Source organism: Sceloporus undulatus, chromosome 4 (assembly GCF_019175285.1).
Source record: "Sceloporus undulatus isolate JIND9_A2432 ecotype Alabama chromosome 4, SceUnd_v1.1, whole genome shotgun sequence".
Lineage (NCBI taxonomy): Eukaryota > Metazoa > Chordata > Lepidosauria > Squamata > Phrynosomatidae > Sceloporus > Sceloporus undulatus.
The window spans coordinates 132,235,331-132,251,091 of record NC_056525.1 but is presented as its reverse complement, the minus strand read 5'-3'; the positions used below and the strand labels follow the sequence as shown (position 1 = coordinate 132,251,091).

General features: G+C 38.8%; 1 protein-coding gene across 1 annotated transcript in view; it reads left to right on the top strand.

Annotated features, from left to right (window-relative positions):
• Window positions 1–15,761, top strand: part of LOC121928421 (metastasis-associated protein MTA1-like) — a 92,224-nt gene that overhangs the window by 29,303 nt on the left and 47,160 nt on the right. The window contains 2 exon segments of the mRNA XM_042463088.1: window positions 1,291–1,393; window positions 11,162–11,261. Of these exon segments, the coding sequence (XP_042319022.1) occupies window positions 1,291–1,393; window positions 11,162–11,261 (203 nt within the window).

Below are 15,761 nucleotides of genomic sequence, written 5' to 3'. Positions count from 1 at the left end.
AATAGAGGGCCCCGGACTCCCCCTTTATCGGGGGGATATTAGGGCTCCCCAAGCGATGTAAAGCAGGGAGTTTGCCACGATCAGCAGCTGCAGTTCTCAGAGCTTCCCTGAACTGCAGCCATTGCAGAGCACATCCTGCCGGAAGTTTCGACATTTCGGTATTATAAAGTACTTTCAGTATCACCTGTATTAATGAAGGAGAACCTACCTGTATTAATGAAGGAGAACCTACCCCCTTCCAAGGCCATTTATTCCACTGTCAAGCAGCTCTTACTTTTATGTGGTTTCTTTGAATTACACAAATGAGTGTTGCACAGGTACAGAGCCTTGTCTGGAATATTATATTATAATAATAATATAATTTATTTATATTCCGCTTTTTCGCAGAGGAATCAAAGCGGATTACAACAGTTTGAGAATAAAACAGCATACAAATTAAAAATTACATTTAAAACATTCCCAAAACCCCAACCCGCCCCCAATCATAAAAACAATGATCAATCCATAAGAAGAGATTAAACAGTAGGAGCATTTAAAACATTCCAATACAAATAAAATAAAATTACAGACAGATTAGCGAAAAAATGAGTCTTCCTCTGGGGGAGGGAAGGTGGACAGAGACAGTGGTATCAATATCGATTCTAATGTCAGTAGGGGGAGGTGAGTCTAATCTAGTCTAGTCTGGAAAAGCTTGCTTCACAGATCAGGCAGAATCTGGTAACTTTAGGGCATTCCAAGTGCCTTCCTGGTAATAGTAGTTCCCTGCTCTGCTGCTCCCATGTTAGTGCAGTGGTGAACATATTATGGGTTTTAGTCTGAGCTTTAAAGGAGCTTTTCAGGATGTTGAATTCTATCCACAGAATAAGTCCAGCACCTTGGCAATGCCTCTAAAATGTAGACTGAACTTGAAGTGGTTTCATGGTCCCAGGCACAGACACCAGAGCCACAAGCCTGGCATCTATTAGATGTCAGAAAGGCAATGCAGGCCATTACTCCCCCCCTTTCCCTGTGCTTTCCATAGCAATGCTGTGAGGAAATGCAATGGATACCTGGGATGAGCCAGTGTTGCTGGAGGGTCAGACATGGGCTTCTCCCTCCATGGCTGTTCTGTGCAGTGTGAGAGCTGAACTCTTATTACTGGACAGACAGAAGAGTGACACATTCAACAGTTTATGTGAAATGCTTTGTGTGTGTGTTTTTAGCAATGTGGAAAGAAAGCTCAAATCAGTGTGGTGGGGTTTATTTTCTTTATAGGTGAATTACTAAAACTTTTTTAAAATTTTTATTTAGGTGAAGATGATGGCAGAGATCAGTCAAAGCTTGAAACAAAAGTTTGGGAAGCGTTTAATCCACTAATAGACAAACAAATAGACCAGTTTCTTGTAGTGGCACGGTAAGGAAAAGGACAGTTTAATTGGCCTTTTCATCTCATGTTTTGTTCTATTAATCAAAAACTCTGCTTGTCAAGCAAAATATTTTCTCTGTTGATTTATTTATTTGCTGTACAATGGTGGGCATTTATGGTGGTTTTATTTTAATATGAATATATCATCGTTACGAGTTTAACAGCGTTAATTAATAATGGGCGGAGACTAATAATAGTAAAAAAGTTTGGAAACATTTATAGTGACAAATAAAAATATTAAATTTTTAACAAAATTAAATCTAAAGCTGTTATCTATGGAGGATTTGCTTTTCCTAAATGGATCATATATTATATGAAATTCCATTTAAAATACATGGCCCAGTTTATTTGCTGTTGTTGATGATGTGTGCCTTCAAGTCATTTCCAACTTATGGCGACCCTAAGGCAAACGTATCATGGGATTTTCTGGGAGGGATAAAGATGAACTCAAATGGAGGGTGGCAATTTTGCGCACACATAGCATACATATTTTCTATACCAAACAGCACTCTGAAATGATAAGGATATGGCACTTGTTGTTAGCACCTGCAGTGTCACCTCTGTGCCCTTTATTTATTACACTAAATAAATATAAATAGAACAATATGGGAAATGGAAAGAAAAAGTATGTGTACACACACACACACACATTTTATGGATACTGTTATAATTGGATCAGAATTTGACAAAGTTATCCAAAAGTGATATTTTCAAAAATCAGATTTTTAAATTAAACAGAGGTAAGTCTCTCCCTATTCAACAACTGAACATCTATAATCTATATGAAGATATTTTTGAAGGAAATTGTAGAGATGAGAATGGTTTATGAATGTTATGGAAGCTAGATTTCAATATACTGTATCAATTTCAGAATTACAGTGGGACAAAACATGCAACATACCATGTTATAAATTTATATCTTTCTCATTCAGGGGATGTACATTGAAGACTATTCATCAATAGCATTTAACACCTGTTAAAATTCACAGAATAAATAATGTGTTTTTGTTAGGGTTGTGTTCCAACTGGAAGAGCAGAGAATAGTGGATACATTGTCTGAAAGTGGTGATTTTTTTGAAATCTACATTACCAGGAACTGCATCCTAGAGGGTCTTTATTATGAATAACTGTTGGGATTCAGCTTTTTAATACAATGTAAGCATTTAAAAGGGTGCTATTTTTGAATGCACATAACTTAAAAGCAATGCTTCTGCTGCTTGACTGATAGTGTTGCTGTTTTCTGAGAATTCTTTTCCTGTCTCTTTTTCTTTGTTTCTTTCTTTTTTCTGTTATATTGATTTGTTGTTATTGCTTATTGTTGTAAATATACTTAAAAACTAGTAAAGGGTTGATTTGCTAATAAAGCAGACTTTTCAAACATTTCATTTTGCTATTTCTTCCATCCCCTATCCAAATGTACACTAGTGTATTCGAAAATCTTCAGCCTAGAGCCACGGTCTAGAACAGTGGTCCTCAAACTTCTTTGGGCCACCACTCCCTTTTCTCTTGGGTGACATCCCTAGCACATGCCAACACCTATATCTTGGTATTAGCTCTGCTGTTCTACTGCAGATTCAAAAGAACCAGTCTCAGTTGCTGCAAAGGGAGAAGCTTCTCCCTGGTGAGGAAGGACTTAATCCAAGAGAGGCAAAGGCATCTTTTGAAGAATTGACTCTGGGTACTCCTCCTCCTCCCTCCCTCCCCAGAGACTTTCCTATGCAGCTTCAAGTCATCACCCCCCCCCCCCCCGTCCCTTCTGCAACACCCCCCCCTCAACCTGTCCAACGAAAGAAAGCAGGAGCAGCAGTGCAGCTCCAACCTGCCAGCCATATCCCAGCAAAGCTTACACAGGGTTCAAAATGTGAAAACTCTCTTTTGCCGCCTCCTGTCCCTCCTGCCACCTGCTCTAACTCCTTGCTCTAGTCAGTCAATCTGTCCCAAAATAGCACTTCAGGACTGAGCTCCTGAAGGCAGGTGAAGAGTGGAAGATGCCACCATATTAAGTGATCAACAAGCCTACATGGTAGTTTTAAGAGACTGTGAAAAGAGTTTTATGCAACCCTCATCGCCACCATGGTTCTGAAGTCATCTGTTTCCCTTTGTCTTTCTTGAGTATCATTACTTTGACTGAACCCTAATAGATTTGAATTATAGTTGTTGATTTTCTTCATCCTTATGCAAGTTTGAAATTTCAGAAGCAGTACTCTCTTGTTTCTAGATATATAACATGAAGAATGGTTACATTGGAAGATGATGCAGCTGCTAGGGCTAGAGAAGAAATAATATTTCTCAATTAGTTTAAATCTTTATCTTTGTGAAACTTTTTCTTTGGCTGACATGATTCTATGACATCAAGTTGTCAACCTTTTTGTGAAGAGCTTGGGTGTATCATAATTAATGTTTTCATGTTATTAAAAAAATAAGTGCAGAGTATCTTTATGTATCACATTATTTTCACCAAGACCAAATAACACTGAGATACTTGTACCAATATTCAAATATCTTTTCCTTTACTTTACATCATACATACCCAATTATCTTGTCTACTTTTGGCTACTCTGGATGATGGTATAACCATCAAATAAATTCTGTTCACTGAGTTCCTTTAGAGTCTCCTAATGTGTTACCTATTTTAAAACTATACTCTGGTGCATAAACTATACTCTGAACAAGAGGTCACTGTTATGAAAAAAGAAAGATTTCCAATTGGCATAAGTTCTACGATGAACACATCTTATGGATAGCAGGATTGGACTTGGAGGAAGCAAATATGAAAATTGAAGGAATGAATATAAATATTTTAAAACACCATATTACTAACAGAAAATAGCAAAGATTTGGAATGTCTAGGATGAAAGTTAAGGGGGAAAGTGCAATATACAGTTGAATGTTAAGGAAACAAAAATAATGACCACATATATTTATATAAGGGAAACTTCAAAATAGTTAAAGAATTTCTTTATCTTGACTCAGTTATTGATCCAAATGGAGACTATAGTCAAGAAATCAGAAGACTAAGAATTGGAGGGGTAGATATGAGGGAAGTAGATGAGATCATCAAGTGTGTATAAGAAAGTCTGAATCATTCATGATGTAGTTTTTCCAGTTCTTCATGGTCTGTGTGACTCACACAAATGAGTTATCTGCGCCTTCACAGTGCATCATTTGGACCCTTCTAGAACTATTATATAAGTGTTTTGTTGGTTGCCCAACCCATCCTCCACGTGGCTATCCGGCATACTTCCCACCATCCCACCTAAACCCTCAGTTCCTTTTGTCCATTAGAACATCAGAATCAAAGTAACTATTTGTGAGCTTTTGCTACTCTTTAAACTTTCACTGTTTTTTTACACTTTCAGACTGTGTTTTGCTTGATTCTTTTGGATAATGATTTGGTTTTGTTCTGGACTCCGTTTTTCAGCTTGATTTATATTGTTGACTCAGTAATGTTTTCAGTTTAATGATTCAGTTACAGTGGCCTCCTATGGCATTATCCTGCTCCTTCAAAATAAGGTGCCTCCTGTAGGACTAAGATTCTCAAAAGGGATGGCCACTCATACTACCTCTAGTGCCTTGACAAAAGCCATAATGTGGGGACTTGTGTTTGCTGGAAGTCATTTACTGCACAAGCATGCAAAAACCGCTTATCCAGGCTCAAGGCTCTCTTGAATGAACAAGCCCTTGACAACCTATAACAAGCTTGCCAATTCCAGCTGCACAAGCAATAGCATTCAGCATTTACATTTCTATACCACTTAACAGTGAACTCAGCACTCTCTCAGTGGTTTACAGTCTGTAAGCCAGTTGCCCCCAACAAGCTGGATACTCATTTTACCAGCCTACAAAAGGATGGAAGGCTGAGTCATCCTTGGAGCCTTGGAACTCACAACTTTGGGGCTGCAGTACCAGCATTTAACCACTGTGCCACCAGGGCACCAGCTGCCTATCTTTACCATCTTGATTTTCACTGGCTTTGGCTGAATCTGACTCTTTATTTAGGTAATGCTGAAAAAGTCTTTCCAGGGTGCTGAAATCTGACAGGAGAAGGTACGAGACGGTTCTAAATACCCTGCTTATGTCTCTACCCATTCAAAAACATCATTGATAAGGTGTGTCCCATTGATACCGATTCTCAACCTTGGGTGCCTTTCACGCTGTGCAGATCTTTCCATTTTGAAAGCCTGCACTTCAACTTCCAAGCACAAGATTAAGAAATAGACTACAAAGGTCACCCAGTCCATCCCCCTGCCATGTAGGAAGACATAATCAAAAATGGCAATCCAGCCTCTCTTTAAAAACCTCCAAAGACTCCACTATACCCTGAGGCAGCATATTCCACTGTTGAACAGTTCTTACTGTCAAGATGTTTTTCCTAATGTTTAGGTGACATCTCTTTTCCTGTAATTTGAATTCATTGCTCCATGTTCTAGTCTCTGAAGCAGCAGAAAACAAACTTGCTCCATCCTCAGTATGAAATCCCTTCAAATATTTAAACATGGCTATCATATCACCCCTTAACGTCCTCTCCCCCAGACTTAATGTACCCAGCTCCCTAAATCTCTCCTCATAGGGCATGGTTTCAGCTTGTCAATATCCTTCTTGAACTATGATACCCAGAACTGGACACAGTATTCCAGGTGAGGTCTGACTAAAGCAGAAAAGAGTGGTACTATTCACTCAACCTAAACACTATATTCTTCATGATACAGCCACAAATCATATTGGCTTTATAGCTGCTGCATCATGCTACTGACTCATGTTCAGATTGTAGTTTAGTAAGACATTACCTAGATTCCTTTGACATGTACTGTTGTCAAGCCAAGTGTCCCCCATCCTATATCTTTGCATTTCATTTTTTTCTGCCTAAGTGTTGTTCCTTTAATTTCTCCCTCTTGAAATTCATTTTGTTAGTTCTGGCCCACCTCTCTTATCTGTTATGATCATTTTGAATTCTGATTCTGTCTTCTAGGATATTGGCTACTACACGTAATTTGGTGTCAACTGGAAATTTGATAAGTGTGCCCTTTATTCCATCATCCATGTCATTTATAAAAATGTTCAATAGCTCTGGGCCCAGGATGTAACCCTGTTGGACTCCACTAGTCACTTCTCTCCAGGATGATGAGGGAAATAAAGATATGTTACAGCCACATCATTCCCTTTTTAAGCTTTACAAGCTTATATCTATCAACACTGAGAAGCTTTGCAAGTTTATAACTATCAAAACAGAGATAAGATTAGTCTGACATGACTTGTTTTTGATAAATCCCTGTTGACTTTTAGTCATCATGGCATACCTTTCTAAGTGCTTGCAGACTGTCTTTTAAGAAGAAAAAGGTGAAACGTGTTGAGAACTCTCAAGCTGCATCACCATCTCCATTGCCTCACAATGTCCAAACCACCTTGTTTAATTCAATACCAAAGAGCAAAGCAACAGTACTGTTCTCAGTGAAATTGAGACACTTTTCTCCACACTTTGAGGAGCAAGCTAGACCTTCACAGAAGTCCCCACAGATTGTTCAAGGGGCTACTGCTTCTGAAGGTGAAATAGTCTAATCCCCTTGTGTGCAGTAGCAAAGATTGCCTACAACAGGACCCTCCATTTGAATGTTTCAACCTCCTGTGCAACTTCCAAAACCCTTCCTCCCACTCCGTCTCTGTCTCAGCAGTCATCTTGGTGCCACCAGTCATTTCCTCCAAGCTCTGGCACTTCTTGAAGAATGACATTATCATCTTGGTTCAAGCCTCCCAGGTCCAGATTGCCACTGATCCGTTGGTACCTCTACAGATCAAACCAGCATCAGGATGAACATGACTGGGTGCTACAGCCGTGGTGGTTACAAGTGGTACAGAACTCATTGACATTTTATTGTTATGACCACTCCCCATCTTTGAAGTTTTACTATAAAGAGCTAGAGCAGAACTCTCTCATGGTACACATCTGCTTTATAACAAACATGACTCACTCTACCACTGATATAATCCACATCCACATCAATTCAGTTGAACTGAATGAATGCATCCTGACCCCATTATGTCTGGACCAGGCAATCCTCTGGTCCTAAGAGGTCCTTCAACCCAGTGGCATCCAGGGGGTCTTGCTCTCAAGCCTTTCCACCTGCATCCTCCTGCAAGACCTCTTCTACTAAATGCCACCTCCAGTCATACAAACAGAGCCTCAGGAGCAGGGCAAGGTTCGTATTTGACCCCTCTTCTTCCCACCACTGGCCCCTGTTCTTCCCACCACTTCTCCTCTCTTCAGCAGCAGACTGACAGTTTACCATTATGCCTGGGTTGAGATAACATTGGGCTGTTGAGTCCTAGACATTGTCCAGGGCGGATGTGCTGTAGAGTTTTGGGACTGTCCCCCTTCAGGGGTATTATTCAGACACACTCATCAAGGAGGTCAGCACTCTTCTCCACAAAAAAACCTGCCCCTGCCTTATCGATCCCTGGTGTTTTTTCTCCGGTCCAAGAAGAATAGTGGCGCTTGCCCTATCTTGAACCTTCTGGATATCAACTTTTACATACAGTCCAGATGTTTCAGCATGGTTAGTCTCAGATCCATCCTTCACTTGTTGTGATCTTGGATTTAAAGGATGCATATCACAGTCTAGCCATTGCACAAGCATTTCCTGTATTTTGTTGTGAAAAGATGGGCATAATTTTTTGCATCCTTTCATTCAGACTGTCCACTTCTCCTGGAGTCTTTACAAAATGCATACATGGAGGTAGTGGCAGCTTGGTTCAGGCAACAAGGGGTCATAGTATTCATCTACCTCAAGGATTAGCTCCTCATTGGCCAGTCATGAGCTTGTCTCCTTTACAGCTTTACACACTCCACCTTCTTGACTCATTGGGTCTCATTGTCAGTCTGAACAAGTTTCAACTGGAACCATCCCATGTGGTGAAACATATTAGTACCATCCTGGTTTCTTTCATCTCAACAGCCTTCCTTCCAGAGAAATGATACCAAATTCTCCTCACGGTCACTTAGAATCATAGAGTTGGAAGAGACCTCAAGGGCCATCAAATCCAACCCGTTTCCATGCAGAATACCTTGGCAGATGGCCATCCAGCCTTTGTTTAAACGCCTCCAAAGAAGGAGTTTCCACTACAAGGGAGTGTGTTCCACTGTCAAACAGTCTTTACTGTCAGGAAGTTCCTCCTAATGTTGAGGTGGAATCTCTTTTCCTGTAGTTTGCATCGATAGTTTTGTGTCCTAATCTCTGGAGCAGCAGAAAACAAGGTTGCTCCATCCTCATTATGACATCCCTTCATACATTTAAACAGGGCTATCATATCACCTTTTAACCTTCTCTTCCCCAGGCTAAACATACCCAGTTTCCCAAGTCACTCCTTATAGGACATGGATTCCAGGCCTTTCACCATTTTTGTTGCCCTCCTCTGGACACTCTCCGACAACCTTTTTGAATTCTGGTGCTCAGAACAAGATGCTGTATTCCAGATGGAGCCTGACCAAAGCAGAATAGATTGGTACTATTACTTCCCCTGAACAAAGCACTATACCTCTATTGATACAGCCTAGAATCACATTGGCTTTTTTAGCTGCTGCATCACACTGCTGACTCATGTTCAACTAGTGGTCTACTTGGACTCCTAGATCCCTTTCACATGAACTGTTGTCAAGCCAGGTGTCCCTAATCCTATATCTGTGCATTTCATTTTTTCTAAGTGTACCTTACATTTCTCCCTGTTGAAATTCATTGTGCTAGTTTTGGCCCAGCTTTCTAATCTATTAAGGTCATTTTGAATTTTCATCCTGTCCTATGGTGTATTAACTTGCTGTTACCCGCCTCAATTCTCAAAAAGGGAGAGGCGGGATACAAATAAATATTATTATTGTTGTTATTATTATTAACTATTCCCCATAATTTAGTGTCAACTGCAAATTTCATAAACAAGCCCTCTATTCCTTCATCAAAGTCATTGATAAAGATGCTGATGCCTGTGGCACCCTGCTAGTCACTACTCTCCAGGATGAAGAGGAACCATTGGTTAGCGCCCTTTGGGTTCGACCTGTCAGCCAGTTACAAACCCACCTAACAATATCATTTTCTAGTCCACATTTTACTAACTTGTTTGCCAGAATATCTTCGGGGACCTAGTCAAAGGCTTTACTAAAATCAAGATATGCTGTGTCCAAAGCATTCACTTCATCTACCAAACTAATAATTTTATCAAAAGAGAGAGAGAGAGAGAGAGAGAGATCAGATTAGTATGGCATGACTTGTTTTTGAGAAACTCATATAGACTTTTTGCAATTATGACTTTCTTTTCTAAATGCTTACAGTCTCTCTGTTTAATGATCTGCTCTAGAATCTTTCCTGGTATTGATGTCAGACTGGCCAGATGGTAATTGTTTGGGTCCTCTTCCCTCCCCCTTTTAAAGATGGGGACATTTGCCCTCCTCCAGTCTGCTAGGACTTCTTCTGTTCTCCAAGAATTTTCAAAGACTATTGACTTTCTTGTGTCTGCGCAGTTGCAGGGTATCTACCTCAGGTTGCACAACATCAGGAATGCTGCTAGTAAGGCTTTGAATACAGCTATTGCTGGCCTGGTTCCTGTTCTACTTTGTTCCATTTGCTGACTTTTCCCATTTATGTCTCACCACACCAAGGTATGTTCATTGATCACTAGCATGGTGGATCAATTCTGTGACTGTCCAGGCTGGTATGGCCTTGCTTTCTCCACAGTCAGAGGTAGCAGTCACCATGGATGGCTCCAGGGAAGGATGGAGATCTCACATGGAAGGCTTTTCTATGAGGGTATGTTGGACACCTGAAGAGAGTTTTTTCCACATCAACAGTCTTGAGATGCTAGCTGTGGAGAAGACATGTTGGGTCTTTGAAATTCTATTGTGTGGTAGGATTGTTCAGATAGTCTCTGACAACAGAACTGTAGTATATTGCCTAACAAACAAGGTGGAATAAAATCAATCTCTCTGCTTGTAATCACGTGTTGTCTCTGGGACTGGTATTTTTAAAGATAGAGGTATCTCTATCTCGGAAATCAATTTGCCAGGGGAGAACATCTTAGAAAATGCCTCAGCTATTCACCAGTCTCTTGTCATATGTGGAGATCCTTTGAGAGGTCTTCAGGGGTGGGGCATGTTGCAGGTGGATCTTTATACCTCGGCCAAGAACAACCAGTGCCAGATGTTCTTTTCTAGGACTCACTGGGGGAAGGACTTGGTTTGAATCCCCACTAAGCCATGGATACCCACTGAGTGATTTTGGCAAGTCACACTTGCTCAGCCTCAGAGGATAAACCCCTTCTGAACAAATGTTTCCAAGAAAACCTGTGATAGAGTCATCTTAGGGTCACCATAAGTCAGAAACTGCTTGGAGGCACACAACACAACAATAATTTAAATGCTTTAGCCCTTGTGGGGCAGAACTGAAACATAAATTTACAACATCTAATATGACGTTATTTGACAAGACTTTTCTAAGATAAGTTATATTGCATATAGTTGTAAAACATATTTCTACATGTCATAATAAATTCACTGCAATGTCAAATTATGGAGGCTTTTAAAGCTAGTTTCTACCCTACTTCAACAGGAGAAATGTATACAGGAAATATTTGGGATAAGCTTTTTGGGCTGTGTTGATAAATACACTTTACAAAGGCACAAAGTGAAAATAACAGTTGCTGAAAATCTGATAAAACATGCTTGTAAATTTTATATGCTTGCAATATGGCAAGTTAACTTCCTCTTCTCCTCTTTAGCTCTGTTGGTACATTTGCTCGCGCTCTAGATTGCAGTAGTTCTGTTCGACAGCCAAGCTTACATATGAGTGCTGCAGCAGCCTCTAGGGACATCACATTGGTAAGAATCTAAGACAATAAATTATACTTTTCAATTTTTAGTGAAGAGTAATATTTCTGCTGTACTAATAGAATAGTGCTCCAGAATGGATGGTGCTTTGGAGTTACAGTTAAAAATTTTTTTGGAGGGCTGTACAATTCCCATACCCTTGATATATACATTATATAAATAACATGAATGTAATATGATATCATTTGCCATGGTTAATCCTAGTTTTACCCTGTCTTGGAAATAAATGAGTCCTAATGGCATAGTGTTGGCCTTTTCTGAATGTGTGCAGAACACTGTAGCCTCCACACTCAATGATGTGCTGTTACTTGTACAGTGTCCATTTTTTCATTTTAGCTTCAAGGAAACAGATATTAAACCATTTTACCTGCAAGACCTCTGTACTCAGTGAAATCTCTAACAATTTACCCCCTTATAAAACATAAATCTTATATGTACCATCATTACACAAACGTTAAAATTTGTTGAGATGATATTTCTTACAATATTGACATATAACCACTTCCAACTATGTAATCACTTCCCCTAAATATGATTTCAGTACAAAAGTGAGAGTAATTTAATCTAAAGTCCAGATCAGCTTATAAAGCCTGTCTAATGTTTCTTTTGCCTATTTGTATTATGTCTTGCCTTTCACACAAAACTGAAAAAGGCAGCTCACAACAAAATTAATTAGAAAGGTACAGATGAAGACAACAAAAAAGTTATATTATTAAAATGCTGCTAAAAATTGTAATTTTAAAAGATAGTTGAATTACGGAGGCTAACCAGTGAGTTAAAATTACAAAACAGAATATTCTAGCTAAACATTAAGAACTTGGCAGTAAGAGCTGTTCAATAGTGGACAAGAATATCTCAGAAGGTGATGGACTCTTCTTCAGTGAAAGAATTTATTTATTTATTTTTTTATTTTGAATGCTTGAAGTTGAAAATATAACACTTACCATATATAACAATACAGTAGCCTAGAGAAGAGATGGTTAAGCGGTGATATAATAGTCCTGTTTAAGTATTTGAAGGGGTGTCACACTGAGGATGGAGCAAGCTTGTTTCCTGCTGCTCCAGAGACTAGAACACAGAACAATGACTGCAAGCTACAGGAAAAGAAATTCCACTTAAACATTAGGAGGAACACACTCCCTCGGAGTGTAGTGGAGGTCTTTGTTTAGGCTGGATGGCTATCTCTTGGGGGTGCTTTGATTGTGATTTCCTGCATGGCAGGGGGTTGGACTGGATGGCCCTTGTGGTCTCTTCCAACTCTTTGATTCAGTGAGATGATGAATAAGAGCAAACAAATCAATAACAAAGATTTAACAATAAAGAAAATAATAAATCAAAATGAAAGCTGCGTATCTGAGACATTCTTTTGTTCAAATGATTAAGTCAGAAAGTTACCAAAAAAGGAGGTTGTCAATAGTTTAGGCTGCATGTGCATCAGGGAGATGTCACTAGAAGCCTGTTTGACAAGACATTCACAAAACTGAAAAAAAGGAAGAAAGAAAGAACTTTCCATTCCATTGGATAACCTAATAGCATATACAGTGCTCCTGTGTCATATGCAAGAATGCTTTATGTGGCTTTCAGCATGGGGAGAAGGGGCAGTGCGTCCCATAGGGAAGAATGGGGCGTGTGCCCATGGTGCACTGGAGCTGCCGCGTGCACAAGCCCCATTCATTTAAATGGGCTCAGAATGGATCCCCCACATAAAGTAAGGGCACACTGTACAGTGGTACCTCGGGATACGAAATGCGCGGGTTACGAAATTTCCGGGATACGAAAAAGTTGGATTGGCAAAAACTGTTTCGGGTTACGAAATATTTTTCGGGTTACAAAATTCATTTCGGCGCGAAATTCAAATGCTATAGGCTTCCAGCGCTAACGGAAAGCTATTTCGGGTTACGAAATTTTCGCGTTACGAAGGGAATGGCGGAACAAATTAATTTCGTAACCCGAGGCACCACTGTAATGGTTTTTCCATCAAGATCATCTTCCATATTTTATGACACCAAGTATTACCTTGAGTTTTCCAACCCTTGGAGAATTCAGTATGAGCAGTAGATAACTGGAGTGAAATCATGTCTTTGTGTTTTAAATTAGCATTTTCTTAGGAGTAAATAGAAGTCCCAATTTAGGGCAGAAATGTATTGTTTGACATGTAATATTTGAGATTTGTCTTAATACTTGAGCCCAAACGTTATAAATCATGGGACAGTGAATCCATATGTGCATATACATGCCTTTCATTGAACAATCCCTCCAATAGAAGGGTGAAGAACCCTTCAAGATTAAGGCAACTTTATTGGGGATGAGATACCATTGATGAATCACTTTTAGAATATTTTATTTAGTACAGTATAAACTAATCTAGATTTGCGAAGAGGAGTAGAGCAAAGAGGAGTATGTCAAATGCAAAACCATTTAGAGTCCAGGATTTTAATTTGGAGTTCAAATTCCTAAGTCCTTTTAGAGGATTTCCCATCACTATATTTACATTCAGCAAGACATATATATTTCTGCTGCTCTTCTGTATGAGAGGAATTTAAATCAGTGCAAAAGATTTCAAACATGGTAAGAGAGTGGATAACTCCCTTTGACTTGAGCTTTTTAGCTAAGGAAGTAACCTGTTTAATTTGAAACCCATTAGGTGCAGTTGGATCTATAAGATTCTTGGGCAGTTTTGGGTTTGCCACAATTAAATAAGTCTTTAATATAATAGATGCCTTTATCTGCCCAGTCTTTAAATTGACTTTATCTGATTAATTTTATTTTCATGTGCTAAAAATGTACAAATTGGGGAAGGGTGAGGAGTAATTCTTTTGTCCATCAACACCAAACATATAAACAATTTTGAAGATAAGGGTTAGTAATATTTTTTATTATCTTTTTGGATAAGAAATGATACTCAGAAATCCTGTCTTAAATGTAGATTCACTGATAAGTTCTAAAGAACCCATTTTACATTTGATTTATTTCAAATGAGTTTGATTAATTGGCAGGCTTGAAATGCCTCAACGTAAGCTTTGTCAATGGCAAGTCTCTCCACAGCTAGAAAATTGTAACAGTGTGCTTTAGCAAATCTAGGCTTTTTTTGATCAAACATATATGTATTTATAATCATTTGCCATTTTTTGGAATACTGTTGAAGAGGTGCAAGGGGAATAATAGAAATCATTTGTTTAAAAATAGAATATTTAAAAAGATAAAAGCACTTAAAACCATACACTTTAAAGTAATACAACTGGAATAGATTGGAAAAGAAAGAATAATTCTGGAGTAAGAAACGCTTTAGTCAATGTTATTCGGTCTAATAATGACAAATTTAGGTTTTCCAAGAAATAGTTTTAAAACTCATCCAATTAGTAATTGGTTTAGAATTTCTAAATATTAATTGTAAATTATCTTTGTGAGGAGTATGCCTAGATATCTGAAACCTGAGGGCTGTAATTGTAAGTCAGTTACTGATCTCCAGTATTCCTGCTGTGTTTGTGGAATCAGTGGAGATTTTAAAACAAAGATTGGATGGCCTCTGATCTCAGTGTTACTATAGATATGGATTCCCACTTTGATTGTCTGGATTAACTCTTGTGGTCTCTTCTAATTTTCCATTCTATGATTTTATGTTTCTCTGAATTTTTAAAAAATAATAGTTTCTCCTCTTTAAAAGCTACTTCCTCATCAATCAGCCAATTGCTGAAACCCATTGGGAGTAAAATTTTATGTGCTGGCAGCAGGACTATCATGAGGGGACTAGACCACTTGGAAGGGGATTCTAGAGCCTTGGAACAGCCTCCTCTTGCAGAAAGCTCTCTCTTGCACCCTTGCCAAACATGCCTCTGAGAGTGGCATGACTGAAGTCTGTGTAGACTTGTGTCAGAGAATATTGTTCCTTTAATATTCTGAAGACATTCAAGTTGTATAAGGCTATATAGATTATAGCATATAAATCTGAAGAAAGCTAATCTTATGTGAAACTGTAGTAATAAAATAATTGCATGCTTCTTCTAATTAGTTAACAGTCTTGTCACTGTTTTCAAGTACAGTATGTTATAGCAATCCAAATGGAATTAAAACAGGCAGCACTGTGGTCAGATCAGACATTATCAGCAATTGGCATTACTGCTTTAACAGCTTTAACAGGTTAAATACACCGTGGGCAACCAAGAAAACCTGGGAATTCAGGGCTAAATCCACACCACCTTTTGAATAGACAAAACCTTGGCAGATGATAGACACTGTTTCACTTGTGCTTTTTAAATGAATTTGTATGGCCATTTCTCAAGGATGCTTTAGATGTGGAATTCTACATTGGCAGGAGGTTGTACAGGATGCTTCTTGTGGTCACTTCCAACTCAGTGATCCTATGAATCCCTAGTGTAAATCATTGAACTAGGTGACCAAAGCTTGCTGTGTTTCATAATCAGGCATGATAAAACAGATGTAGATTTGGAGGTTAGTTTTATTATTAATTTTTCATCTTCATTTGACAAACAT